Consider the following 27,031-nt stretch of genomic DNA (forward strand, 5'->3'; position numbering starts at 1 on the left):
ATTATTTTGTCCCTAAAAAAAGATGCCAAGGTATTACACCAGGCTTCCGAGGCAGGGGCTACTGCCACCTGAGCGCTAGGGGCTAGGAAGCTCTGCACTATGGCAAGATCTCTTTAGAGTTGTTATTAGAGCGTTCAATGCGGGCTGCATAATACAGACCCTTGGCCTCCCCTATCGCTCCATAGTAAAGTTTTTGTTTAGATCTAAGAATCTCTTTATCACGATGCTGATATCCACCGGAACGCCAGGTCCTCTCCTCAACTTTGCAGACATACTTCAGACTCCGCAGCGTGGGAGTGAACCATGGCTTAGAAATGGCCTTGGAGGCAAAGGAGTCAGGTGCTCTCATGGATCCCGTTTGGAATGCTAACTGTGCTATCTCCACGGAGAGACGCAAATCTCTCCTTATGAGGATGGACTCTAATATTTCCGAGCTGGCTCCGGCAGAACCGGGTCCCCTAGCAGAGGGTAATTTATTTGGAGAGCGTTTCATGAAAGACATCTCCAAATATGTTGGCACATTCACGTCACTAGACGAGGCCCAAACTGGCATCCAGCGTGTCTTTCAGACTAGCCTTTTTAACTGAGCCGGGCGAGGCCGAGGACGCTCGCCAGGCCGACAGTTCCATCAAGGTCCTCAACGAGGAGGTTATGGCCGTGGCCAGGGAGAGTGGGATTCCACTCGTGGTGGAACGTTCTACCCCACCAGATAGCGTTTCAACAAGAGACGCTTCCACGGCGGACATCGTGGAGGATTCCAAGCTCCAGAGTCTGCAGGTGAATGCTATCGACAAATTTCTGTTACCCTTAGGGGGTCGCACTCAATTTTTCACACGCAATTGGGCGCTGATCTCACAAGATGGATGGATTTTGCAGACTATTCAGGGTTTTCAGCTCGAATTTTACCAGACTCCATTTCAAGTCACTCACTCCAGGCAGCTCTCTTTTTCCCAACTAGAGTGCGATTTTATAGATGCAGAACTCGAAGACTTGCTGCAGAAACACGCGATTGCCTATTGCGACGATGGTCTTCGCGGTTTCTGCAGCAGTATCTTTTTAGTGCAGAAGAAAGTAGGCTGTCACAGACTGGTTTTGAATCTCAGGGAGTTCAAACAGTTCATGACCTACAAACATTTCAAGATGGAAGGTATCCATCTTTTAGCGGATTTACTGAAGAAAGGAGACTGGATGGTCAGGTTGGATCTCAAAGATGCCTATCTGTCAATCCCTATTTTTCCTCCCCACCGCCGGTTTCTGCAGTTTCGATGGTAGAACCGGTGGTTGGAATACTTGGTCCTTCCTTTCGGGCTTTCCTTAGCACCGTCGTGTTTCACCAAGGTGCTGAAACCGGTTATAGCAAATTAACGAGAGCAGGGAGTCCGCATGATAGTGTATCTGGACGATATACTTATCATGGCCCAGACTCCAGCTCTAGCTGCGAAGCACTTGAACATGACTATGTCTATGCTTCAAAATTTGGGGTTCGCGATCAACACACCCAAATCGGCTCTGTCCCTCTCTGTCTGTGGATTTTCTGGGGTTTGTCATAAGTTCGCAGACAGCCCAACTAAGTCTTCCTCGGGCGAAAATAAGGGACATCAAGAAAGAACTCAAAACTCTGTTGTCCAAGCAGACAGTCTCACTGCGGACGATTGCCAGGATTGTGGGCCTGCTGGCATCCTCCATTCAGGCAGTATTCCCGGGGCCTCTTCATTATCGAGCCCTACAGAGTTTAAATATTCTATAACATCAAAAAGGCTTAGCCTACATGGACCTAGTTCCCCCTTTCCCAAGAAGTGCGAGAAGAGATTCAGATGTGGCTGGCCCACGTGGAAGCATGGAACGGCAGAGCCATCTTCGGCTCTCAACCAGAGGTGGTTATAGAGTCCGACGCCAGCCATTGGCGCTGGGAAGCATGCTGCGGAGATATCTCCACAGGGGGATGGGGGTCCCTGCTTGAGCTTCTCAACTGTCTAGAACTATTGGCGGGGTCATTTGTGATCCGGACACTCTCCCAAGCAGGTCTCATGTTGCATCCTTCTGCGAATGGGCAATTTCTCAGCAGTGAGGTATATCAACAAGTTGGGAGGCACAAGGTCGTCGTTACTAGCAGAGATAGCGAACGACTTCTGGCATTATTGCCGGGAGTCATCAGATTTTGGTCATAGCGGAATACCTTCCGGATCAATCCAACGTAGTGGCGGATTGGAACTCACGATACCTCAAGGATTACAGTGACTGGCAAATCCAGCCCCAGATATTCAGTTGGTTGCAAGCTGTGTGGGGCAGGTGCGAGATAGATCTCTTTGCGTCCAGACTCAATTGTCAACTGCAGACGTTTTTCAGCTGGAGACCGGATCCGTTGGCGAGAGCGATGGATGTGTTTTCTCAGGACGGGTCCAAAGGTCTGAACTATGCCTTTTCCCCCCTTCATCTTGATTCCGAGGGTGACCACTCACGTAACCCGGCAGCGGGCGGAGATTATTCTGATAACTCCACTGTGGAAGTCGCAGCCCTGGTTCCCAATACTATTGGAGATGAGCTGCGACTTCCCTAGGGGTATTCCGTGGTCCTCGACGATACTCCAGGGCCCTCATGGAGAGGTGCATCCGATGGTAGTGTCGAGACAGTTGTCCCTGATGGCCTGGAGGCTTTCAGGCAACAGTGGGAAATGCCAGGATTTTCGGACAAGGCTGCAGCCTTCATTAACCAGGCCTGGGCCTCTTCTAGCTGGAAGCGATATTCTTCAGCCTGGAAAGGCTGGGTTCGTTGGTGCGTAGAACAACATGTGGATCCCGTGGGGGCCGACTTATCCCATGTTGAGAACTTCTTATTGGAGAAAGCTTCAGAGGGTTTGGCATATCGTTTCATTAACAATTTTAGGTCCGCCATTTCTGCTGGTCATTCCCAAATAGATGGCGAGCCTGTGGGCATGCATCCAGTTATTTGTAAGCTGTTGAAAGGTATCCACGTGGCGAACCCTCCCAAGCCAAAGTATTCTTCTTTGTGGGATATATCTTTAGTTCTTTCCTTATTTGACAGATGGCCAGATAATAATTTGCTAACTAGGAAACCACTATCGTCTAAACTAGCCATGTTGCTAAGTCTCTCTGCCTGCCGACGCTCATCAGACATCATGGCTCTGGATATTACAGGTAGAGTATTTACTCCGGAAGGAGTTTCCTTTTAATAATACTGCCAGAACTAACACTTTCTCAAGAAGTATTGATTATCATGCCTTTCCTGCTAATGCCAAGTTATGTGTAGTTCAATGTCTTAGAGCATATGAAGATTGTACTAGGTCCATACGACCTGATGGTTCAGCTCAATTGTTGATTGTGTTACAAAAACCCTATGAGCCTGTGTCTGTGGCTACTATAGCCAGATGGTTAAAATCAGTCATGAAATTGATACCCATTAGGGCACATTCTGTTCGTGGTGCCATGGCCTCTAAAACATTCATGTTGGGTTCTACTAACCAAGATATCATGCGGTCTGCTGACTGGTCTTCAGAGTCTACAGTTTTATTATAAACCAGTGGGTGATCTAGCCTCAGTTGTATTTGATAAGCGATAAACCTCCCAGACACATGGCATAGTGCCACCATTGTACCTAGCTTTAAAAAAGGTGATCCACAGTACCCTGGTTATTTCCCAATATCCCTGCTGGATTCTGCAGTAAAACAAATTGCAGGGTCATATTGGAGCCTTTGTTGTTCTGGGTTAGGGAGTTGAACACCCTGTCTGAGGTACGGTGCGGTTTCCGTGAGGGGCTGGGCACGGTGAAACAGTGTCTCAATTTACACCCGCTTATTAGTAAGTACTCCATCGCTAAGCTGGGTTCCATTTGCCTGGCCTTCATGGACCTGTCTAGTGCCTTCAACAGTGTGGTCAGGTCCAAGCTGTGTGTCATGCTCATTGATCAGAGGTGGACCAAGGTCTTGCTCAATTCTCACGAGCCTCACGCTTCGATCTATCAGCATCTCTGTTAAGTACGGCCCGGCACATGAGTGCTCTTACCCTGCTTCCTGCTGGGTAAGGGCGTTCGCCAAGGGTGCCTATTGACCCGAGTCCTTTTCCTGTTGTATATCAACGGCCTTGAGGAGATGTTGTTCATTTGTGCTGCGGACGTCCTGAGGGTAGGCAGGAAAAACGTTCCTGCATTACGTTATGCGGATTACACTGTTTTAATGGGTAGAAGACACATTTGCCTTTAACATCCTCTTTCAGGAATTTGTGGATTTCATGAGGTCCTTGGGCTTAACCACTAATCGCTTGAAAACTTATACTATGCTTTGTATGCCCAAATCTATGAAATCAAGAACTGTTTATCTCCAAGGCCATCAGGTTGCCTCTACCCAATCTTATTTGAGGATAGTCATTGATGCGAAGGGAAATAGGGTTCCCTGTACGAACAAAGCATCTCAAGGATTTCCTAGTGCTGCTGACTTTATTTGCAGCTTAGCCTCCCACATCAGCCGAAAGCCCATGACCCCCTTGCTATTTTTTCAGGAGCAAATGTCTCCTCATTCTCACCCATGTGGATGGCATTTGGGGCTACTCTAACAATTCTGCCCTCCAGACTGAAGAGAACATAGTTTTGAGCCGCCTTCTAGTGGTACCCACAGCATGTGTTTCCAATATTGTCAATCAGGAGCTGGGTGTGGAGTTTTTGCTGAAGAGTTCATCCAACTGGCCCCACTGGTACTTTTCTGCTCTATTTGAGGAAACCAACATGCTGGTCTTAATAGGAAGGTGATCCTGGATTGTCTTGCTTGTGGCAGAGGCTTAGCCATGATCTGGTTTAAATACATCAAACAGGAAATGTCTGACCTGGGGAGACCTGAGCTGTTTTCCTCTCCTTCCTGAATATCGAAGGCTGACCTCACTTGGGTCAGGAAAGCGTTTCTTATTAGGAATGGACAACGTAGAGAGGAATCTGAAAAAGCCAAAATCTCTGTCAGGAAGTGTATGAATTTGCATTTCACCCCCATTATGGCACTGTATCGTTCTTGGATAAATACCACTTGGAACAGAGTCTTGTTAACTATTTATTTATTTATTAATTAAATTTATAAGGCGCACAGCTACCCTTTCCAGGGTTTTTCGGCGCAAAAATGTCTAGAATCTATACTAGGTAACTAAGCCAGTTCACGTCGAAACTTAAGGTAAGAAAATACCTGTTTCAAGTGGTTAGGAAGAGAGTTCCAGAATCTAGGTCCAAGATATGAAAAGGAGCGTCCACCCATTCTAGCCAATTTAAATCTAGGGAGTGCCAGGTTACCTAGACTGGAAGAACGCAAAACACGGTGCGGGTTGTATGGGCAAATTAGTTCGTGCAGGTATGCCGGTGCTAAGCCTTGCTTGATTTTAAAAATATGACAGAGGGCCTTAAATTTGATTCGACTTCCAATGCGAAGCCAATGAAGGTTATGAAGGAAAGGGGAGATGGAGACTCTACTAGGAACATGGCAGAGAAGGTGAGCCGCCGAGTTTTGTACCACCTGGAGCTTATTCAACTAGATTCAGGTTTGGTATTGTGAGGTGGTATTTAAGCATTCCGTTTTGCTAATTTAATGTCACCAACGTGTTAGTCTGCCCCTGTGACAAGTCCTCGCCCCAGAGTTTGCTCTACTTTACTTTCTTCTGTAAATATTATGGGCCTTACTCTAAAAGGTTTTTAGTCCCATTAATTTTAAGGTGTGGCACGCTAAGATGTGCAGAGGCCCTGTCGTACCTGAAATCATTGAATTCCCTTACTTTCTGCAATTCTGTCTGTTCATTTGTAAAATGTGTGCTTGCCAGAAGAAAGCAAATGGCTTTTTAACTGATAGTAACTGCATGTTGCTGGTATCATGATCATGTTTTTTTTCAGAGTGTTTTATTACATGTTTATTTATTGAGTGATTGTCTAAGTTCTGGATCTGTTTTAATGATTGTAGGAAGGTAGGATCCTTCTGCACGATTACCCCCGCTTTTTGCCTGGTGCTAAGCTGTATTTGACTAGTCTGACTGGGATCCTGCTTATCAGGACCCCAGTCTATCTGCTTTCTCCCTAAATTGTTGTGTTCTGTACTCGGGTGCGTCCCAGATTGGATACTGGGGTACCCTTATAAGTCCGTAGTATATGGTACTAAGGTTCCCAGGGCATAGGTACTTCAGAGGTCTCCCATGGGCTGAAGCATGAATTATGCTACCCATGAGAGACCATTCAAAATGGAACTACAGTCCTGCCATTGCAGTCTGTGTACGCTGGTGCTGGCACCACTTACTAAAGATGTAGGTTTCCTATATCTAGGGTCACTGCACTTAAAACCCTATAGCAGGCCTTTGCAATCCTGAAGGTAGGGTGCTTGGTTCTAAGTGAGAGGGTGCTCTTGCATTAGCAGGAAACCCCTACAGCCTACGGAGTCTATTCTCCCAGGTTGTCAGTGAAGCAGCCATATACGATCTAGAGGGGCATTGCATAATTACGCGATGACCATCTCAACCGGCTGCAATGAATCCTATCATGTTTGGTATCAAACATGTTTGAATCATACTACCACACCGTTTCGGTATGATTCCAAGCACTGAAAGAGCCCTCCGTTAGGTTCTCAGTGTTCCCGGTACCAGCCTTCTTTACCCGGACAGCACAAAATGTTTGCTGCCGACCAGATACACGATTCTGCACTCCTGCTGCTGAGTCAAGCTTGAGCAGGGGAAGGCAGAACAATAGGCGTCCTTTCACAGGGAGGAGTGACCACCTCCCAGACAGGATTTAGTGTACTGGGGCAGAGTGGGTGTGCTTGCCAGTGCCACTCAGTCTGCATGAGGGGCACATTTGGTATCTCCATGCATAGTCCAGTTCAAACCAGTCCTCTGGTGCAAAACTGGACAAAGGACTTTGGAGTAACCTCCCCTCTGTCCAGACCCTCCCCTGGGAGGGTCCCCTGAATCATTCCAACCCTTTCCCTAGGGTACATAAGGGCTTAACTGGGTGTAGGTCCTAGTTCGTCGTGGGATAAGATTCAGATCAGACACGGCATCTTTTTCTACCGTCTGGGCACTCTGGACTTTGTTTGGGCTTGACTTCATCTCCCTTCCAGTCTGCTGCATTGTCAATGCCTGTGCACCATTCAGGAACTTCCAAAGCCTGTGGGCATCAAATACCCCTGAAGGAATCTCCCTTGGAGGGAAGGAGTCACTCCCCTGCATTTGCAGGCACCGCAACTAAGTCGACCGGTCTGCTAATCCTGAGCTCCTTCGGATTTCGTAAGGTTTTGCAACACAGATGGTGGTTGTTCACAGCTCCAGAGGCCTGCCCTGCCCTCTCATCAAGTTTGAGGCCAGTATCCCTTGTGGGGGTTGCAATAACTGAACCCTTGTGCACCGCGTCAACTTCCAGTTGCAAAGGCTTGTTGGCTTCCTTCCAAGAAGATCTTCGGGCTCCAAGTAGCCCCCACCTTGAGCATCTCTAGAGGGTAAACATTGTTTACACCACATGCAACACAATGCATGCCATTACAACGCGGTCATTACAACGACCGCGTTGTAACAGTCCATGCCATTACAACTCAAGTCGGAACAACGACTTGCTCTAGGGGTCAGAAGGTGGTGGATTTAAAATCCAACACCTTCCCTACTGTTGCACAGACTGGAGTTGGAATAGTATATTATACTATTCCAAAATCCAGTGCCCTCCCTAGACTTGCTTTGTAACAGCATGTCTTGTTACAACGCAGTCGCTGTAATGACCCCGTTGTAATGGCATGCGTTAAAAAAGCATGCAATGTAACATGGCATATTCCTCCAGAGACCAGAATCTTTAGCCACACCGCATTGTTGTGCATCGTGGCCTGCATCTTTTGGTGAGCTGTTTGAGGTCCTCTTGTGACTCCAGTGCCTCCGGCCTGTGAGTCCACTTGAGGGTCACACTTGTTTCTTTTGGGCTCCCCTGATTGCTCAGGGCCTGCCCTGGCTCCCCTGCTTTTGCTGAAACCCCTGGGCCTTGCCGGTCCCGACGTTGCTCCTTCTTCAATTCCTTGCGTGGGTTGCATTTGCCAAGGCTTGTTGGTGCTCCCGCTGGACACCGACCCCTCAGCACTCGACATCCTTCTTGGGACAGCTCGTGCACGGCTCCTGGTTCTCCTCCGCGTCGCCTTGACAGCTGCAGAGTAAAGGTCAGCGTCATCCATCCTGCAACACCTGACATCAGAGGGCTTTCGTCTTCCAAGTCTCTTGGTCACTCCTGAGTGACATATACTCTGTCCCTTCTGCTTGCAGGTACCTCTCTTCTAGAATTCACCTTCGGATTCCACCGAACACTTTCTCCTTCTTTAACAGCGGCACTTTCCTGAAGTCCTCCAATGGGTTAGACGGCGGTTTCCGACACCACTTATGCACACGTCTTCCCTAGTGTAGGTAATGTGGGCACTTGGGTATCCACGGGTGGGGATGGCTCTCCCAACCTTCTGTCTTCCATGGGGTTTCTTCAGGGTCCACTGGGAAGGGTCCTTAATCGTTAAAAATCCAACCGTGACTTACCTGTAGAGTTGTATGGAGCACGCGGTCGTGTTCCCACACGCTCTCCATGGGGTCCCTATCTACTCACCTTGGGTGGTTCCTTTTGTCCCCAGCACTTCTACGTCCTCTCAACATTGTCTTGACTTGAGTCGTTGTTCTTATACCACTTTTGTAGTATATGGTTTGGTCCCCTCCAGGGTCCACTGTGTATAACGTGCTATTTACTGTGTTTCTTTGCTAAAGTATTGTTTGCATTGTGCATATCTCCGGGTAGGAGATATTTCTATGTGTTGGAGAGTATTATATAATATTTTATAAGTACCTTGTGTGTTTTTTTTCCGCTTAATCTATAATATAAGATTTCATTCTGGTAAAACAAGCTGCTTTACACTCCTTCTGGACTAAGCCTGAAAGCTGATCTCCACAGCTATCACTTAGAGAGTGTCTAAGGTTGCCTAAGATCTCTTAAATCACCATAAGGGTTGTCTGGACAGGTGTAAGGTGCCCACTTACATTAATGGACATCATATACCAGGCCAGCTTCTCACAATGATTTATTTATTTATAAAGTTTTATATAGCGCGGACATGACCCATGAGGGTATCAGAGCACTTTACAATATACAGTTATTAAACGTTAGATGGTTGAGGTAGTGTACATACATTCGGTATTTGTCACTCAGTACAATAGAGATAGATAGTAATATATGGCTAGCATAGTTGACTAGTAATCCATAATGAATGATGAGGGAATCAGAGCGCTTCACAGTACACAGCTATTAAACATTAGGAGGTTGAGGTAGTATACGTACGTTCGGTGATCGTCATTCAATACAAAAGAGTTAGACCGTAATAAATGGATACCATAGGTGACTGGTAGTCCACTTAGAATTAAAGTCTTAGGATGTGAATTTGTCCTTTAGAAGCATTTTTACTTCTTTTTTGAAGGAGGTAAATGAGGGGATTCCATGTATCACTGGAGGTAGGGAGTTCCAAATCTTCGGTGCGATCCCTGAAAAAAGCTCTGCAACCAGTTCTCTTTTTATGGAAGGATTGTGGTTTCAGTAGTAGTGAGCTCGCACTTCGCAGTTGTCTGCATCCTCCTGATCGCTATAGCTTTAATGCTAAGTAACTGGGGGTATTGCTATGCAGGGCTTTGTGTCATGCAGGTGATCTTTAGGTGTATTCTTGCCTCGTAGGGCAACCAGTTCAGAGCTTTCATGGTAAGAGAAATGTGGTTATTTCTTTTAGTTCCTGAGACCAGTCTGGCCGCAGCGTTAAGCGATGCCCTCAGCGGGGCCAGCTTGTATTTGGGGAGACCGCATAGAGTGATGCTTCCATAGTCCAATCTTGGTAACACTAGGTCTTGTACCTCCATTTTTAAGTCGGTCTGTGGGAGAAAGGGTTTAAGTTTCCTTAGTTTACTCATCTGGTGATTGGCTCCCTTGGTGGCATTAGTGATTTGTCCCTGCATGTTCAGGTGGAGCACAGTCAAAGGAAGTTAGATGTTTCAACCATATGTCTATCTTGGGTGTATGATTGGGTGGGGAGATGAGAAGGAATTCCGTTTTTTTGGTGTTGAGCATAAGGTGGTAGCCGATGAGCCAGCTTTGATTATTCTGTAGAATAGCTTTGAGGGAGATGAAGTCTTCAGGTGAGGATATTTTCATATATTGGGTGTCGTCCGCATACAGGTGATATGGAATGTTCGCAGAGTTCAGTGCATTTGCCAGGGGCTCCATGAGTAAATTAAAAAGAATGGGTGAGAGTGCTGAACCCTGTGGAACCCTGGTGACCATGGAGGGTTGAGAGAGTGAATGCTTCATCTTGATTCTTTGTGTTCTTTAGGAAGGAGGTGAACCATTGTAACACTGGGCCAGTAAGGCCCATCCTTTGTTCCAGTGGGGACAATAGGTTGTCATGCTTGACAGTATCGAAAGCGGAGGATAAGTCAAGAAGTATCACTAGGCATGATTCCTCATGGTCTAGCATTTTTTGTATTTCATCCATTATGTGGATGAGTGCAGATTCCGTGCTGTGACCTTGACGGTAGCCGGATTGGTGTTTGTCTAGGAGGTTGAAATTCTCGATGTGGTTACATTATTGTATTTGTGGGGATGTTGGATATAGGGTGGTAGTTGTTGAGATCTGAGGGGAGGGAGTCAGATTTCTTTAGTATAGGTGTGACCTGTCCTACTTTGACAATCCGGTATGGACCCTTGTCTCAGAGAGGCGTTTACAATCTCTGACAATAGGGGTAGAATAGAGGTTTTTATCCTTTTGAATAAAGGAGGTAGGGGGTCAGAGAAGTGATTGGAGGGGTTAATCGCTAGAAGAGTGTTATAGATTTTTTGTCCTGGGATGGGCGAGAAGGAGTGCCAAGAGGCATTGTTTTTTGGGGGTTCCGTCGGGGTACTAAAATGAACCTTGATCTGAGAGTAACATTTAGTATCCTGAGCAATAGGTTGTGGAATGGCCTTCTTAGATTGGATGTCGAGTTCAATGGCTTTTGTCTTTTCTATGAAGAAATTGGCCAGCTCATCGCAGTTAGGTGTAGCCGAATCGTTTCGTTCCAGAGATTTAGGCGTGTTGCGCGCTGCTTGTTTGACGACTTCGCAAAGTTTTTGGGGGCGGTTAATGGCTTGGTTTTGCTAGGTTTTAAAAAAGTCTGCCTTGGCCTTTAGGATCTTTCTGTTATATGAGTTTCTCAGCACTCTAAAGTGATGTAGGTGATCTGCTGATTTCCATAGTTGCTCAGCTGATCTTAGCTTGCGCCGATCAGAGTTCAGGTTCTTGTTGAACCAAGGTTTGGAGATTTTGGAGGAAACGTTTTTTTCTTGGAGGGGCGCTGTGGAATCAAGAATTTCAAGCATAGTGGAATTGTAAAAGACTGTGAGGTCATAGACGTCAACCATGTTGGTTGTGGGGATTAGGGCGGAGTTTCATTGGTTTACCAGGTCGTTGGGGTTAATATTTTGTATATTCCTTTTCCATTGTTTTGTTTTTGTGAGTTGGCCCCTTTTTGGAGCTACCTCAATGTTGATAAAGAAGACAATGCTGTAATGGTCCGTCCAGTCACATGGGTTGATGAATTCTAGTGATACAGTGTTCGTTTTTAGGTCTCGCCTGACCAGCGCTTTAGCGCTGGCTCTGGCGAGACTTATAGTAAGCGCGTTTTGGAAGTGCAAACAGTGGCTTTGCAGGCCTCCAACTACAGTGCATGTGACCCGTCCGGGCGCGCGCACCATTTGGAGTCCTGCAACCACTTGTTTACTTTCACTTTAGCCGTGATTCATCGCACCATTTGGCAGCCTGCGTGCCCGCCCCCACTCCCCCTCCCACTCCGTCAGCTTCAGTGCGCGCTTGTTTAATCCTGCGATGAATACTTGCAAATCACGCCTCGTTCTTTTCTTCAAGGAGTGTGCATTTTCTCTTTTATCAGGAGCTAAAAGATATTTAAACGTGTGGCGCGTTCTGGGTGAAGCGTGCAGCAGTTTGGGATTAACCCTTGCAGGAATGTGATTCTGTCCAGATGGCAGGGATTTGCATGTAACCTTTGACCTCTCCTCCGTACCCCACAGGTCGAGCAATTCACAAACGTTTTCGCAGACAGTGTGACTATCAAACGTGAGGGGTTGCTAAAACCCCTCTCGCCCCCACACACACACACACACACACACACACACACACACACACACACACACCCCGCCCCCCCCCCTCTAAGTGCAAGCAGGCGCTGTAAAGCCTCGCGCGGTAAGCAGCTGCGCCCCAAATTTCATCTTGTCTATGAATGACGGTTCGGCTTTTTTGAAAGACTGAATATGCAATAATTACTCAAGCTGTTCTGCACACAAGCAATGTATACAAAGTCAGTATACAAATATGCTTTTCGTTTCTCCCTGTTTACAAAGTTGGGCAACTTAGCTGATCGACTGTATTCTCCATAGTTTTTGCAACAAAAAAAATCTCTTACAAAAATCTCCTTGTTTTTTTTTATTGAAAAAAACACTGAATGTTTAAAGATTGGAAAGTAAAACAATCCCACTAAATTGTATTTTAATTCCTTCACAAATCCCATGTTTTCCCCGAGCTGCCTCAGCGCTTGTTGCTCATCACATGGGAGAGTGCGGTTTCTACTGCAAAGACTTCGAAGTGGCGCCTCGTTGTTTCTTCAACGTTTTCTCTTTTTCAAACTTTCGTTTTGATTTGTAGTTGTTACTTCAAAGTTGGTGCAACAAATCAGAAAGTGGGCTTCACTGTGCCAGCCATGCCCGGTTTGGCAGTCTCCAGCAGCCTGGGTTTTGTCATATCTGCCTACATTTATTTACCTCACCCCGTCTCCCTCCCCAGCCAGTGTTTGCTTACCCTGTGCCCTATTATTTGCATGTGTTTGACAGGTCTGGCCACACCTCTCAGTCTATAATTACATCGTGAGCTTGGTCGTTATTTGCATCGGTTTACGCATTTCTGCCTGCATTTATTTACATCTCACTCAAGCTGTGCTTGGTGATTATTTGCCAATGTTTGCACAGATATTGCGGAGTATCACTCACTTGTTCACCTTACAAGTACAACATTCTTACATATTGGGGCTCTCAGCGAGACCCTCACCGATTCATTTGACATATTTTGCCCTGGGAAACAAATGAACCGTTTTGTGTTTGTCCGTCACTGTAATCAACACGTGTTGCGATTAGCTCCTCAAATAAAGTATACAGAATGATGAAAGGCTGCCTGGACGTAAAACAGAACTTAAGGCCATCAGAGTGCACGCTGAGTTTGCAAGGTAATCCACCTTCAAGCTGTCTGGCAGAAAATATGTTGGTTTCCCTTTAAATTCTGGCCCACATAAAGCACCTCAGTCTGACGGGGAGATACGACACGCTTCGCTCGAAAAGGAATGTGAAAACAATACCTTTCTAAGGAGCCAGGTGTGCGCTGCATACATTATTAAGTGGCCATCTATGCAATTTAGTAACAGCCGACGGCCCCGGACCCTGCATCCCCCACCACCCACTGGAAAAGTTCCCGCCTTTCATCACAGGGCCTCTCTCGGAACCCCCGCATTTGACACGGTTTCTCCTCACAGGCACTGGAGGAGCATCAAGGGCGTGTGTTTTCCGCCCCAGGGGCTCTCAGAGGTGCATTGTGGGCTGTGGGCGCGCTAACTGGGTAACGCACTACACATGTCCCGCTGCTGCCCTGGGGCTTCCATTCATGAGGAAGCTTTCTCCTACCCCTGCTGTGCTTTTTAACCCTGATCTGCCATGGGTTTGTGGGTACCCCCCTACGATTTCGGTTTCTGAAGACCAGACACTGTTTTACCCGAGCCAGTGGTAGGAATAACTTCTCGCCATGCGCGGTTGGCAGTAAATAGGCCTGGGCACCAACATAAAAGCGGCCTGTGCCACAGCTGACTGAAGAGAGGGCATTCCCGTGCATCCACCTATGGATTTTTGTGAGTTCCCAGATTTACTAAAGCTAGGAAACCTGGAAATAAGTCAACAAGCTATGCCTATATCTTTCTCCTCATTATTTCCCTTTACCATGTGTGCCTTCGTTTGCAGATCGAGGCGGTTTTAACTTGCACAGACTCGCTGCTTAGGTTTGTACAGACTCGCTGTATAGGTTTTTTGCGAGCTGTGGACGGCTATGCATGTGTTCTTGCTGTAGGCAATGTGTGTGGTAATATCAGGGAAATCTACTGTGCAAGCAGACCGGGCCACATACAGACCCATCAGACTACCCCCAACCCTGTCACAATGGGCCGTCAACCAGGGCCTCTGGTGGCGCGGGCGGGGCCGGTTAACAAACATCGTTTTTCACTGGATGGACAGAAATGTGCCACCCTTCTACTGATCAACGAAACGATGCAGCAGGGGTCTTTCCATGGTCCCCAGACGGCATCCTCGATGATCTGCCTTTGAACACAAACATCACCCCCCTCCTCCCCCTTACCAGAATCACCGGCTGGTGCCAAGTTGTTTGTTGGAGTGGGGGCGTGGCAGCAGGGGGTGACCGGTATCTGTGAGGGCAAGGAAAGTGGTTCATAGGGTGTTAACAGCGTCTGCAACACGTTGTGAATGATTGGAGGCGCTTTCGACTGAATCACTGGAGCCAAGGCAGAGGAACTGCTGCTCGCAGGGCCCGACCTTTCTGCAGAGAGCTCCGTGAGGCCCCTGAAGTTTGGCACCCAGGGCCTGGGCCCAGCTCACCTACCAAAAGCCGACCCTGGTCGCATCTCACTTTCATGGAAACAGTGAGAATAGCACCGCCTCTACTACAAGTAAATATGAACAAGCATTTGCAATGCAGTAGGTCTCGCATTTACGCAAGCTTGAGCTATTACCATTGCAAATAACAATGCCTTTTGTTTTAAAAACTTAAATAAAGGGCATTGTCATTTACAATACCAATAGCTTAAACTCAAGTAACTGCGAGACCTATTGCATTGCAAATGCTTGTTGCTATTATGAGGTCTAATGTCTCTCCCTTGTTGTGTGATGGACTGTCACAGAATTGGGACAGATTCTGATCTGACAGAAAAGATTTAAAACCGCTTACACCATGATTGTTTGAATTGTTCCAGTGGAGATTGAAGTCGCCCAGGAAAATCTGTGGCACTTGTGATTTGTCATTGGATGTAATGACTTCCATTATCTCATCTATGAAAATCAGATTATCACCCGGGGGGTGGTAAATTATATGAAGTTTGCTGGCGATGCGCTTGTCATCGCAGATGTTGATGCAGAGATATTCGCTAGAGGATAAAGAGATGGAATCTGCTTGAATGACTGAGATTGTGTTTCGATACTTCCTGTTGCTCCTAAAGTACGGGGTACCATTTTAAGTGGCCGTTCTTTTTGATTCTTAGCAGCCAAAGCCTGGAACACGTTACCTTTTCACCTACGGTCAATTGTTTTTAGGAGGGGGGGGGTGTAATGAAGACCTAAAACACTGTATAAAACCCATCAGAAAAAGAGGTTCTCTTTTGCGACAGAAAAGTGCACTGTAATGAACACCCCAAGGCAGCTAAGACAAGTGGTTTTCAGGCCAAGAAATAATTTCTCAATGAGTCCCAACTATAAGAGATAGTTTTGGACCGGTTTGTGACAGGAGCAGTGCAGATGACACACTTGGACAAATTGTTAATATATACATTTCCCGCCTGATGCTCAACGACATTCTTAGACCAATTTAGACAACTGAGGGAAACTGGAGCAGAAATGAGTTAGCAAGGGGACGGGGATAGGGCAAATGGAAGTGATGACCGACACATAGGAGGATGGTGTGGAGGAAGAGCATGTTTGGTTGCCTCTACAGTGCTGAGGGTGGCTATAAAGCGCAATGGGCAAGTAGTGTTCTCCTTGTGGTGCCCACTGCCAACCAACAGTCTCTTGGTACAAGAAAAAGGGTATACTTTATTTCCCTACTCAGATGAAATTATCTCATACACTTAGGGTGAAGAAAGGATGAGTCGAAAGTGGTCATCTGCGTGTGTCCAGCAGATAGCTAACCAACTGAGCTACCCAAGGGCAGCATATATTGGACAAATGACCCTAGATGGAAACAGATTTCCCTCACCGCCGACTCCCCTGAAAAGACAGTTAGTCACTCATTGAAGTGTCAAGCTTGTGGCAGACGCTTTTGTAACCCCCCAAGACAATTCAAGGCCAGTGACCAGACACAAGGCTTATCAGTTTCTTGAGTCTATAATCAGTGTTGCAGTTGCAGCATTTCCTTTACCGACCGGATACATCCTGGAAGTTGTAGCTCTGTCTTACAGGAACTGGCCCGCTTTTAGTTAAAGGAGAGCCCAGGACTTGGATGTGGACAAATGAGGGACAAAGAGGAAAGATTAACCACTAGCAAGTAAACCTTTTTGAAAGACAATCAAACTCTCAAAAGCGATGGGCGGGCTGCAAGCCCACAAAGTGTATACATGGGTAAGAAATTCGATTGCAGCGGCATCCAAGACACACTTAGGGAGCCCAAGGGCCAATCAGCTGGTAATCTAGTACTGGGATTTAATGTTAGGGCCTGGGTTAAAATTTCAAATGCAATATTTTTGGGAAACTGAAGTGCTCTGTGTTTGTCATTGCTAAGAGTCAAACGATTAGCTGTAGTCAGTGGAACCAATCTCAGTATAGTAGGGGGCGCATTCTGTTGATTAGAGCTGCTCGTATGAAACATGCAGCACAATGGTCATTGTAGGTTGAAATAAAAATAGTAGGCGGCGGCCATTTGGCACTCAACCTTTTCTTTTCATCTATTTGTATTGGTTTCTTCAACCAGTAACTCTTAACCAGGGGTGAGAATCTCAGAATTGAACAAAATGTTATCCTGTTTTTGAGACCTTTAAGTTATGTAGAACGTCTGACTGTTTACTGAACCAGAAAGAGCTTCACCCCTCTACCGTGTGTCTCCCTCTGAAGGCACAACAAAGTCAGAGGAATCCGAATGTATCAAAATCGGCACTTGTACCAGAGGTGATGTAAGAAGCACAAATTCATGCACTTTCTTTTAAAGCAGAATACAACCTAGCTTTTTACCAGCTGTTTAAGACTTGGCTGTGATAAACTCTTAGTATTTCCCTGAATAAATGCTTTGTTTGGGCCTTTTTAGGTCTCGCCTAGGCAGCGCATGCGCTGTCTCGTTGAGACCTGCAGTGTATGCTTTAGTGAGGGAGTCCCCGCCTCTGTTTTCCTATTTGTTATTGAGTGTGTCTTTAAAAAATGTACTTCTTGCTATTAGGTAAGCGTGGTTTATGTCCTTCCTTTTTCCTTGTTGGGCACGCCTATGGCTATTGGCCCTTTTACTGGTGTTAGCGCATTTTTTTGGGGGTCTGTTGTTTTTCAGGGATCTCTTTTTTCAATGTGCCTTGCTTTTTTTTTTTTACTTTGAGGCAAGCTCATTTCAGTTTCGTATGAGGCAATTTCTTCCCATCCCTCCCACCTCCCATAGTCCGATGCCTGCTCGCCCCCCCGACCGCCCTCCCCCCCCCCTTCGTGCCTTCAAATGCTTGTTTTCTTTCATGTTGGTGTTACTCTATTGGAGCGTGTTAAACATTGGTACCCGTATTTTTTTTTGGTAGGACACCGAGGCTCCAACCTGGTTCCCAAACTCCAAAAACGTCAGCTAGCCGTACGGAAACATCCTCACCCTTTTTGCAGAAACAGCAACAGCCCTTTCCTGGACCCGACGCAAAAATAGCAGCGATGAAGCGTGTAGTTGGGTGAATCATGTGTGCGTGGGGAGCCGGGGGAGGCAGACAGCCGCAGGCAGCCGAGGCCAGAGCAGGGGCAAAGCCTCAAAGCATGGGAGCTCTACCCGGGGGCGCTCAGAGCAGGCGGGATGCGAGGCTGAGCGGCAAGGGGGATCCGCGCACACCACGGCTTCCGAGCAGCCAGCCCGGCTGCCAACATGGCCGAAGGTGCATTTTGATTCTTCCCTCTCCTACGTTTCCCTGGAATACCTGACGGCCCGTACCGTCACAGCTGACGTGCTGCGGTACCGGGGCTCACTCAGAGGAACCTGTGCTTCTCTGTAATTCCGGGCGCATATTATTGCTACATCTAACAACGGAGGCCGCATTTCGGCCGTAAACGCAGTGGGGGCATACTTTGGCCAAATCTGACAATGGAGTCAGTAACTGGCCTCAACCCGATCGAAGGGTGAGACGGGCCTCGCACACCGGGAACAAGGGCTTAACATTGAGAATAACACTTTTTAAAACCAGCAGCCTGTTATAAAGTAAATTTCCATACGTCTTAATCGCTTCATCGCTATCCTCGCTTGAGGTGGAGATTTAATTCAATTCACTTTGCATGTTTGATATCTTTCATACCCGCACATCGTTTTAAACTACAGGGGCTCAGTAGTAAAACGTTAGTTATAATGGTTAAGTCTATACTGTTGTGTGCTTGGGGGCGTGTTACTCCTGGGTCCCGACTACCCATGTGCGCCCGGTTGCTGACCCCCTCGTTTTTTCCCCTTGAGGCGGCAGTGAGGAGCGGGAGCCCGGGAGGCTGGCGGGGGAGTTGTCGTCCTCGGAGGAGGTAGAGCTGGAGGAGCAGGACCCGATAGCCGTGCTGCGAGGCACCGGTCATCGCAAGTGGTTTGGTTGAATGGGCAAGTTTCACCTAAATGTGTACACGAGTTGTGCTTTCCATTCGACCAACCATTGTTGTAATTAAAACATATGTAACTTTCTAGTATGGCCGCCATGAATCCTGTTGCTACTTTAATGGTGTGTGGACATTCAGCATAGTCCTCCTTTTATGTTGCCACATGCTTTGGTGGGGCTTTGGCAGTGTTGCCGGTTGCCTGCCACCCATGCCAGATCTGACTCCTCCTGCCTCTCCCGGGACGGCGGCAAAGTATGAGTTCAGGTGAGAACATATCTTTCACATAGCTCTCGTGCTCCTGTCCTCCCTCCCCCCCGCCCATGAGACAACATAATAACTGTGTCTCTTTTGCCACTGGCCGCCCTTCTATGTTGCTCACACCCAAGGAGCCGAGTGGTACATACCACTTTAAGATTTCATTTATGGATAAAAGTTAATTTTCACCTGCCCTCTGTACCACGTCGTCAGCAGCAAAAAACAGCCCTGCGACAGCTCCAGGAACAGCTGCAATCCTGGGACCACAATAATGAAGAGTTCAGGTCAGTAAAACAGAATAATGTGCCAAAGAGCAGCACTGTGCATTTGTTTTGAGGTATATTTTTTGCCCTTTGACTAAATATTTATCTCTGACATTATTATCCAAATTGAGTTATATTCTTGGTCTTAATGAGTTGCACTGGTTTAAATTGTTAACTACCTACATCTGCAGCCATCAACCATGTTAATATATTTTGGGTCTGTAAAGGAAAAGGAAATTTTATTGCTGAAAGCTATGGTCAAAAGGGTTCTGATGTGCACTGCAGTCTATGGGTTATGAGAAAGGCTAGTTACAAGAATAAGTTATGATAAAAATGAAACTTCCAAAAAAAAGCTATTGAGGGCTGTCTAATTCTTTTCAAAGTGTCACACGTAACAATATCGCACAATCTGCATGGTGCGGCTGAGATCATCTTTTGAGCAGCTGCAGTGTGTGCCTGCCCTCTATTGCTGAGCACTGCAGTCAAGCAGTCTATCTCTCGTTGTGTCTATCCATTTCTGGTGCTTTGCAGTTTTAAGATATCCTTAGAGTTTTTTTTGTTGCTCAGAGGGGAGTAATTCCTAATATTTGTATGTTTTTCTCGTCTTCATTGTTTGATTTTGCTCGCGTCAAAGTGTCACTCATAGTCATTGAAATGTCACTCATAATTACACTGGAACTATGAAAATGTCACACTTAGCAATCTGAAACCTTGGCAGCTATGGAGTTCAGCTCCTGGCATGCTGGAAATGGAGGGCAAACCGGAGCCATGAAGCAGGGCATGCGGATCCTGCTGCTGGGCCAAGGTAAAAGGATGTGCTCTAAGGCAGGATCACCTCTCTGAAACCTTACAAATTTCCACCTGTAAGAGGCAACTGGTTGCGCCTCATTACCTGTGTCAGAAAACCACAGTGTCAGTTGGTTCATAGTGCGTTGTAGTACGCTGGTTCCATAGCAGGGCATTAGAACTTAAATAGTACAGCGCCCATATATTGCGAGGAACACATTTAGTCCATCTGTTGTGGCCAGCGTACTCGAAGCTGTCGCTTGGCAGCAATGTATATGTGCTCCATCAACCCCCCCATCTTATCCATTGCCCACTCTTCCTATACAGTTTTTATATACTTAATTTTTTTTTTCTATCAAAAGGGCTTTTGCACACTGTTCTAAAACAAAATGTACGGCTCCATCATTACTCCATGTCATTTTCCTCTTTTCTTTAGCATCCTTTCTGTTTCCATATTCTTTCCTCTTTCATTCCTTTAGTAGGTAAAAGACTTTGTCATTTACAACACCAATACCTTTAACTCTCACAAATGCGAGACCCATTTTCATTGCAAATGCTTGTCTGCTTTCTCATTCCTCCAGAATTCTTTTTGGATTCCTCTGTTTCGGGACCCTCGGTTGAAATTGGGGAAGGAGATTCTTCTTTCAATTTTTTTTTTTTTAAGAGCTCTCTACGATTTTTTTCAAGACCTTTATCTAACATATGGACCGCCATAGTTTCACTACGTTTGTATCTGTTTCTTAAAATAATGTAATTTGGGCTATTGTTGTATTGTCAACAGTAAGAAATTCGCCCCAAAGCTTCATTTTCCGCCGGCATACTTCCCCGGGATTCTCTTATCTAACCGTAACGTATGCCTTGCGTTCTACATGTCTAAAAGAACTCCGACTACCTTACTAATTTTATTTTGGTTTTTCTGTCTCACACACGATGAAGAGAGTGTTGAGTGCTTTACAGTAGGAAAGAAACACGTTGCACTATACAACTATACAATTTCAAATGTTGAGAGAACTTCGAGAGACACAAAAGCGGGCAATCATCAAGCAGTTGTGATACGGCAGGATTAGGGTTGGGGATAAAGACGACTGTTCATAGAGCGAGATGATCAAAGCAGGTGTAAGTGTGTTTTGGCAGTAGAAGAATTTCCTTGGCTCGTCAGTTGAGCCTGTGAGCGGTAATCAAGATGATGTAGAAGTAAGTTTACCTGAGTCCATCATGATGTGGATATCTGTTTCCGAAGGTTTAGTCAAGATTTCGGGACACAGCTACAGTGGATTGATTGAGGGGAGATACTTTTCCACTGTGGATGCAGAAAATGTGCATGAGTAATATGGTTTATGTAGATGTTGTGAATCACCACTCAGAGAAGTTTTAATCCATGGGCAAAGTGGGCTATGGCCCAGGGCCCCAGTCTTCAGGGGGCCCCCAGACAGAGCCAGCTCTGTTCTGCAGTGAGTCTTGCCCTTATGACGTGTACTAATTCTTAAACAATTTATTTTAAATACCATGTTTCCTTAAATTTATTTTTATTGTGGGTGATATCTGAGAGACTATTACAGATATTTTGCAGAGAAATGTTGTGTTTGTTTCATGCAACATCCATACAAAAAACTTTCTTTTAGGTCAAAACAGGACCTCACATATGAGAAGTGGAAGGGTGTCACAGAGATTATTTGCAGCAGAATTAGTGAGCTACTGTTGTGTTACAATGTTGAAAACACACAGCACTATCCCTGAATATTTGATGTAAAGACATTTAGAATTTGGACGAATGTGCCAGTTAGTGATCTGGCCAAAGGCTGACTGAACGAGCAGAAATTGAATCAGGAATTCAAAACTGTTCCCAACAGGGGGCCCAAAAATACGTTTGGCCCAGGGCCTCCAAAATCCATAAGATGTCTCTGTCACCACTCTATGGTATACTGCCCACTGAAAGAAACCTTTAGCGTTCAGGCTTGTGACATGCAGCACTTGCCTATGAGAGCTGTCTGAACGCGCTACGACTGTGAGTTGGGTTCCCAGGGAGAGGAAGCACACCCAGCGAGGTGGTGCGATATCTGCTCCATCTACTGGCACCTCAGTCACATGCAACATATAGCTATAAAACATATAAAGGAGATAAGAGGACACGAGTTAACTGATGGAGCACAAAGAGGTGGGAGTAGAGAGGTGTGGAGGTTATGTATAATCAGGAATGTTAGCTGTTGTTGGCTACGAGGACCTGCTGTTGGTGCTTACTATCCCGCGCTTCATTCTGGGTCTGTTTTAATGATGTATGGTCTTTGCTGCTCACACTGGAAATAAAGAGAAGACATCAAAACACATTTCCTGCAACTTTTACTGAAAAAGTGTAGTTTTGAGTGGTAATGTATACCCATTTTGGGAGGCTGCAACACCGCATTTTTAAAAGCACTGATCCCCTAGTGAGATTACGCTCTTGGCTTCTGTTACCCATTTTTACTGGTCCAAAGATTTATTTGCATAAACCTATAAGACGTGATCACTCAAGCCTAGTATTGTGAACTTAAGCAGTGCTGTGTTTGCTGATCCGAACCGGTCTTATCTCTGCTGAAAGGTTTTAAACTAGATAGAAGAAGAGGCCAAAGGTTTTGTTATAACACGAGTTTCCTTTTCTGTCCGCTTACGCTCGAGTCGTCCAAAGGTTAATGATCACTGAATGTACAAAGCTGCAGCAACGTTTGCTCGTCGAGGAGGAGTGAGTTGAATTCGCCTGCTGTCAGTGAGTGTGCGAGCAACCTTTTAGGAAGGGGATCTTGACGCACTCTGTACCCGAAGGGAATAACTTTTCCTTAATGAAGTCCGTGAGGTTGGCTCGGTTTGTGAAAATATGAACCCATGAAACTGCTAATTTCCAACCACTGATCTTTCTAAAATACCAAGAACCCGTAACTAAATGTTCCAGTGTCTTAATTATATTATCTTTGTTTTCCTGTTTTATCCACATTTTTTACTTTTCCTTTGTGTCTTGTTTTACTTTCTCTTCTCTCTGTTTCGGCGTATTTAATAATCTTTCTCCTCGTCTCGCTGCAGGTTCTGTGAGTACTCACAATGGAGGTAAACTGCGATTGCTTATTTGTATTGGGGACACTTTTCGCCACATCTCTCTGTATGGCAGTGATCTACTTGGCTCATCGCCTTGGGGCCATATACCAGCTCTTCCACAAGGTAAGAACAAAATGAGAGGTCGACCCCTTCCTGCATGCTGAGTGACTCCTACCTAGAGTGCGGGACCTCTTCTAGGCGCTACTGTACTGTTCTGGCATGTTTATGGAGTATCAGACACCAGTGATTGTTGATTTTGATCTCTGGAAACCTTAATGTCAAGGTAACCTTAGATTGTCTACAGTATGTGTTGGAATGGGAACGTTCCATGCATTGTGTACAGTTGTTCCCCTAATCCGAGAGCTTAACTGTGAGTATCTGGGATCCTGGTTTTAATTTTCGCCCCAGCCTCACACCAAGTGAGCATATGCGTGAAGGTCTAGGCCTGACCTTTGAAATGAGAGAGTTCATGGACCTGTAAGGGCACATAAAGCTTGGTCTTGGTTAGACCGTGGACTACTGCCCTTGTCAGGGGCTAGTTTGTAGTTCTGTGTTGACACCATACTGTGTTTTGTGAATCAGTAGCTGGGACAAGACCTTTCTATCTGTACCATAGGAGTGAAGGCCCACTCGTGTACATTTCTGCGGATATATGCTGTCCTAGCTCTAATACCCCATTGCAATGTGACCTGCATGGTACGTACGTCACGTGTGAGTGAACCAGAGTAGTGGATGCCTGTGGGTTTAATTTTTAGAAGCCCCAGGTCCAATATTGTGCCTAAGATGGGGGTGAGGCTTTCCCAGATGGAGGTAGTGCAGTGCTGGTGGGAGGATACCTAGACACTGAAGTTGGGAAAGGAGAGCGGCTTTCTCTTGAACAATTCGATTAGGTCCTTCTGCTGCTGGGAAGTCTTACTTAAAACTTAAAATTTTGTAGGTGGGTAGGGGTAAAGGCTATGGCTGCAGCCTGAATACCTGATGTTCACATTACAGCCAACTTTTACCCTGAGCAAACCTTCGTCTACAATTCACCTGGACAACACACTGACTTTGCCAACACCTGCACGGATTTACTCACAAGGAGGAGAGAACCACCCACCTCTCCTGATTAGCAGCCAAGACTGCAACAGATATTCACACAGAACCTTAGCACACGTGAATTCTCACTGTTATTTAGCAAAATAAATTTGTACAGGAACAATAGTAATGCAATATAAATCCACAGCACAAAACAAGTATCATGGAATCTTTGGTCTTTAATTATTTTGTTGATTCCTTCAGTTGTTCAATCTTGTGACTGTTTGTGAGCCCAAAGCCAACACTTGTTTCGTTGCTTCTCGTAATACAGACATGCGACTTTCTCAAGGCTTAATCTTGTCTCAAAACACCATTTACGTGTGGCGATAATTCCGACCCACACAGACCTCAGGCGTGGGTATATGATGGCAATCAGAGTAATATTCTTCCAGTGCGCTGGATCCAGTATCTTGTATCAAAGCGCAATTGTGTAAAGAGTCTAGTAAAATAACTGCCCACTCTCGTCGTCGTATTCGAGGAAGACCTCACCTCGCAGACATGTCACACCGCTCTTAAAGGAGCTCCACTGGCTTCTTATACACAAGTGTGCACAATTCAGACTCCTCCCTCACACCTTCAAAGCACTACTTGACATTGGCTGGGCCTATGTCAGTAGGCTTATCTCCTTTCACAAACCAGACACCTTACTTCGGTGGGAATCCTACTTGCATACATGCCATGCATATGGAGAACCAGATCTGGCATTCAAGCCTTCTCCTACATCGCTCCTAAAGCATTGAATAACCTAATGCTGCACATTAGATCATCCTCCTTACTTCTCGAGTTCCTCAGGAAGCTGAAGACCTGGCTCTTCGAATAGTTCGTTCCTCCCACAAGTAGGCGAGGCTAGACTCTTCTGCCCACTGCTAGGATACCATCCCTGGTGACAGTGCGCTTTACAAATTCACATAACGTAACATACCAGTCTCAGAGTATGAAGGGTCCTTTTGGTCAGGCCAGCCTTTCCTCTTCCATCGTTATCATTGTTAAATATGGCTGTTGACAGCCAGGTGCAGAATGATCACACATGTTTTTGCCTCCATTGTGGGTGCTTCAGCCTCCAGACCACCCTGCTGTGAGAAGTATCACTGTACGCAATGGCTGAGTCTGTAAGACAGCCTGGAAGGGAGAACTCACCCAAACTGATTTAAACGTGTAGACTGAAAGTGGAAGATACTTGCTCCAGTTTCAAGTTATCTTCGTCTAAGGAAGGGGTGCTCTGCAGAATACCTAGAGGGATGCTGCGTAGGCAGCGGTGGTGTCTTCCTGACAGTGTCCCAGAGGTAAGGGAACATCACCTGAAGTCTAACCTGAAAAGTCAATCCGTCTCTGTCCTGAAGCGCCTGGAAGCTGAAGGGGCCTGAGAAGAGGTAAGGAGTTTGCCAACTATGCAGGAATTACTGACTACCACGGTGAGCAAGAAGCACCTGTCCCTATAAGTATGGTTCTTCTCCTCCCAGAAGAGACCTAAGACAGAACGACCGGCATACTAGTGGTCTGTGCTAGACTGTTTCCTGAAGTGTGCCTGAAGCAGACTGTGCCACAGGTATTCCGAAGCAGCAGGACCATGGCGCTGTGAACGTGTGCTTGACTGCATTGCACTTCTGTAATCCTAAATGTGTCTGGTGCTGCGTGACAATCCTAAAGTGTTCTTGAGCAGTCTGCACCGCTGATCTAGATAATGTGCTCCAAAGCAGACCGAGCTGCTGTTACCAACGAGAGTGGTGTCTGAGACGCTCTTCTTCCTGAGAAGGCCAGCCAGTGGCCCTGTTACCTTTTGATCCTGCTTGATTCACCGTGTTCCGTAGAGGCCAGTGGTCATCATTAATGCAGGAGCTTGCTGGCTGCAGGTACCCAGGTAACAGCCCCACTGCTACTGCGTTCTCGCCGGAGCCGAAGATCTTCCGCATTTGCAACCAGGGTGTGGTTCTACGAGGAGACGTAGTGGTGACCGAATGCCTGCTGCGGGCCTCATCTCGGCTGCCGGTGGACTAAAAGACGTGCATTGGTGACATTGATATTAGGGCTAGAAACTATATCACTGAGCGCATTAACTCTAAACTTCTGAGAGGTAGCACTTTGCCTGCACCTAAAATCTGCCTGACTTTCCCTAATCGGAGTTAAGTGGGAGGTGGGGGGGTAGGGGGCATAAGAGGGACTGGGTATAAAGTCTTGGCACCAGTGATTAGTGCCTTTATAATGTAGTGCGTAGTATATCGTATTTGAGTGAATTAAAGTACTTTATTTTCGAAAATAAGCGCTGGGTTTGACAAACAGTAGTTTTGCTGCTGTGTGATTGTTGAGTTTTTGGCTTGAGACACTCCCACATTGCCTCGAGAGGCCATGACTGTTTGCCTTCGCTGCCACTGGGGATCAAGCACTGAAGTGGCTGTACGTGGCCCAAGTAGCTATAGTAGTTTGGGCCACGGGACACGAGTGGCAAATGACTCCTGCTCCCTCTGCTGTAAAGTGCGGTTTTGGGGATATTTTTGAACACTGTAGTAAAATGTCATTTGGATTGAAAAATGGAAGACTTCAAATTCAAGTGTGCAGGTGCATTTTATGTTAAGATATCAAATTGTAACAGTGTGGCTGTCGCCACGAGCAGGACATATCCCCTTAATATCAAGAGGTACATCACAGCTCTTAGGAGTGTCCTTGGGTAGGGCATTAGACCGCAGTTCATCTAGCTCCGTTACCATTCCAAAGCCCATTCACATAAATACAACCTCTTAATACACAAAGAGAATCTAAAACATCTCTCTTCTTCACTATAAACTATAACAAAATAATAACTCGCCGATCGATACTGCAACATTCCTACATCGTACACACTTTCCAGTGTGCACAGTGATGTACTTCTGTTCTCCTTGCTCACTCCACTCAGAAAACTTTCGACCCTCAGAAACTGTCACCTCAATGTTCAAGACTTAACTGTTAAATATTCTCATGCATTG

General features: G+C 46.2%; 1 protein-coding gene across 7 annotated transcripts in view; it reads left to right on the top strand.

The window, feature by feature from the left end:
- Positions 1-27,031, top strand: part of HACL2 (2-hydroxyacyl-CoA lyase 2) — a 1,062,010-nt gene that overhangs the window by 61,260 nt on the left and 973,719 nt on the right. For 3 of the 7 annotated variants that reach the window (XM_085638401.1, XM_085638399.1, XM_085638396.1), the window contains exon 2: positions 22,986-23,120. In XM_085638401.1, the coding sequence (XP_085494527.1) occupies positions 23,004-23,120 (117 nt within the window). In that variant the 5' untranslated portion in view covers positions 22,986-23,003. Of the gene's footprint in view, positions 1-22,591; positions 22,771-22,985; positions 23,121-27,031 lie in introns of those variants that run through there. The other 4 variants (XM_085638397.1, XM_085638398.1, XM_085638395.1 and 1 more) reach the window with 4 other exon arrangements.

The sequence above is a fragment of the Triturus cristatus genome, chromosome 12 (genome assembly GCF_964204655.1).
Source record: "Triturus cristatus chromosome 12, aTriCri1.1, whole genome shotgun sequence".
Taxonomy (NCBI): Eukaryota; Metazoa; Chordata; class Amphibia; order Caudata; family Salamandridae; genus Triturus; species Triturus cristatus.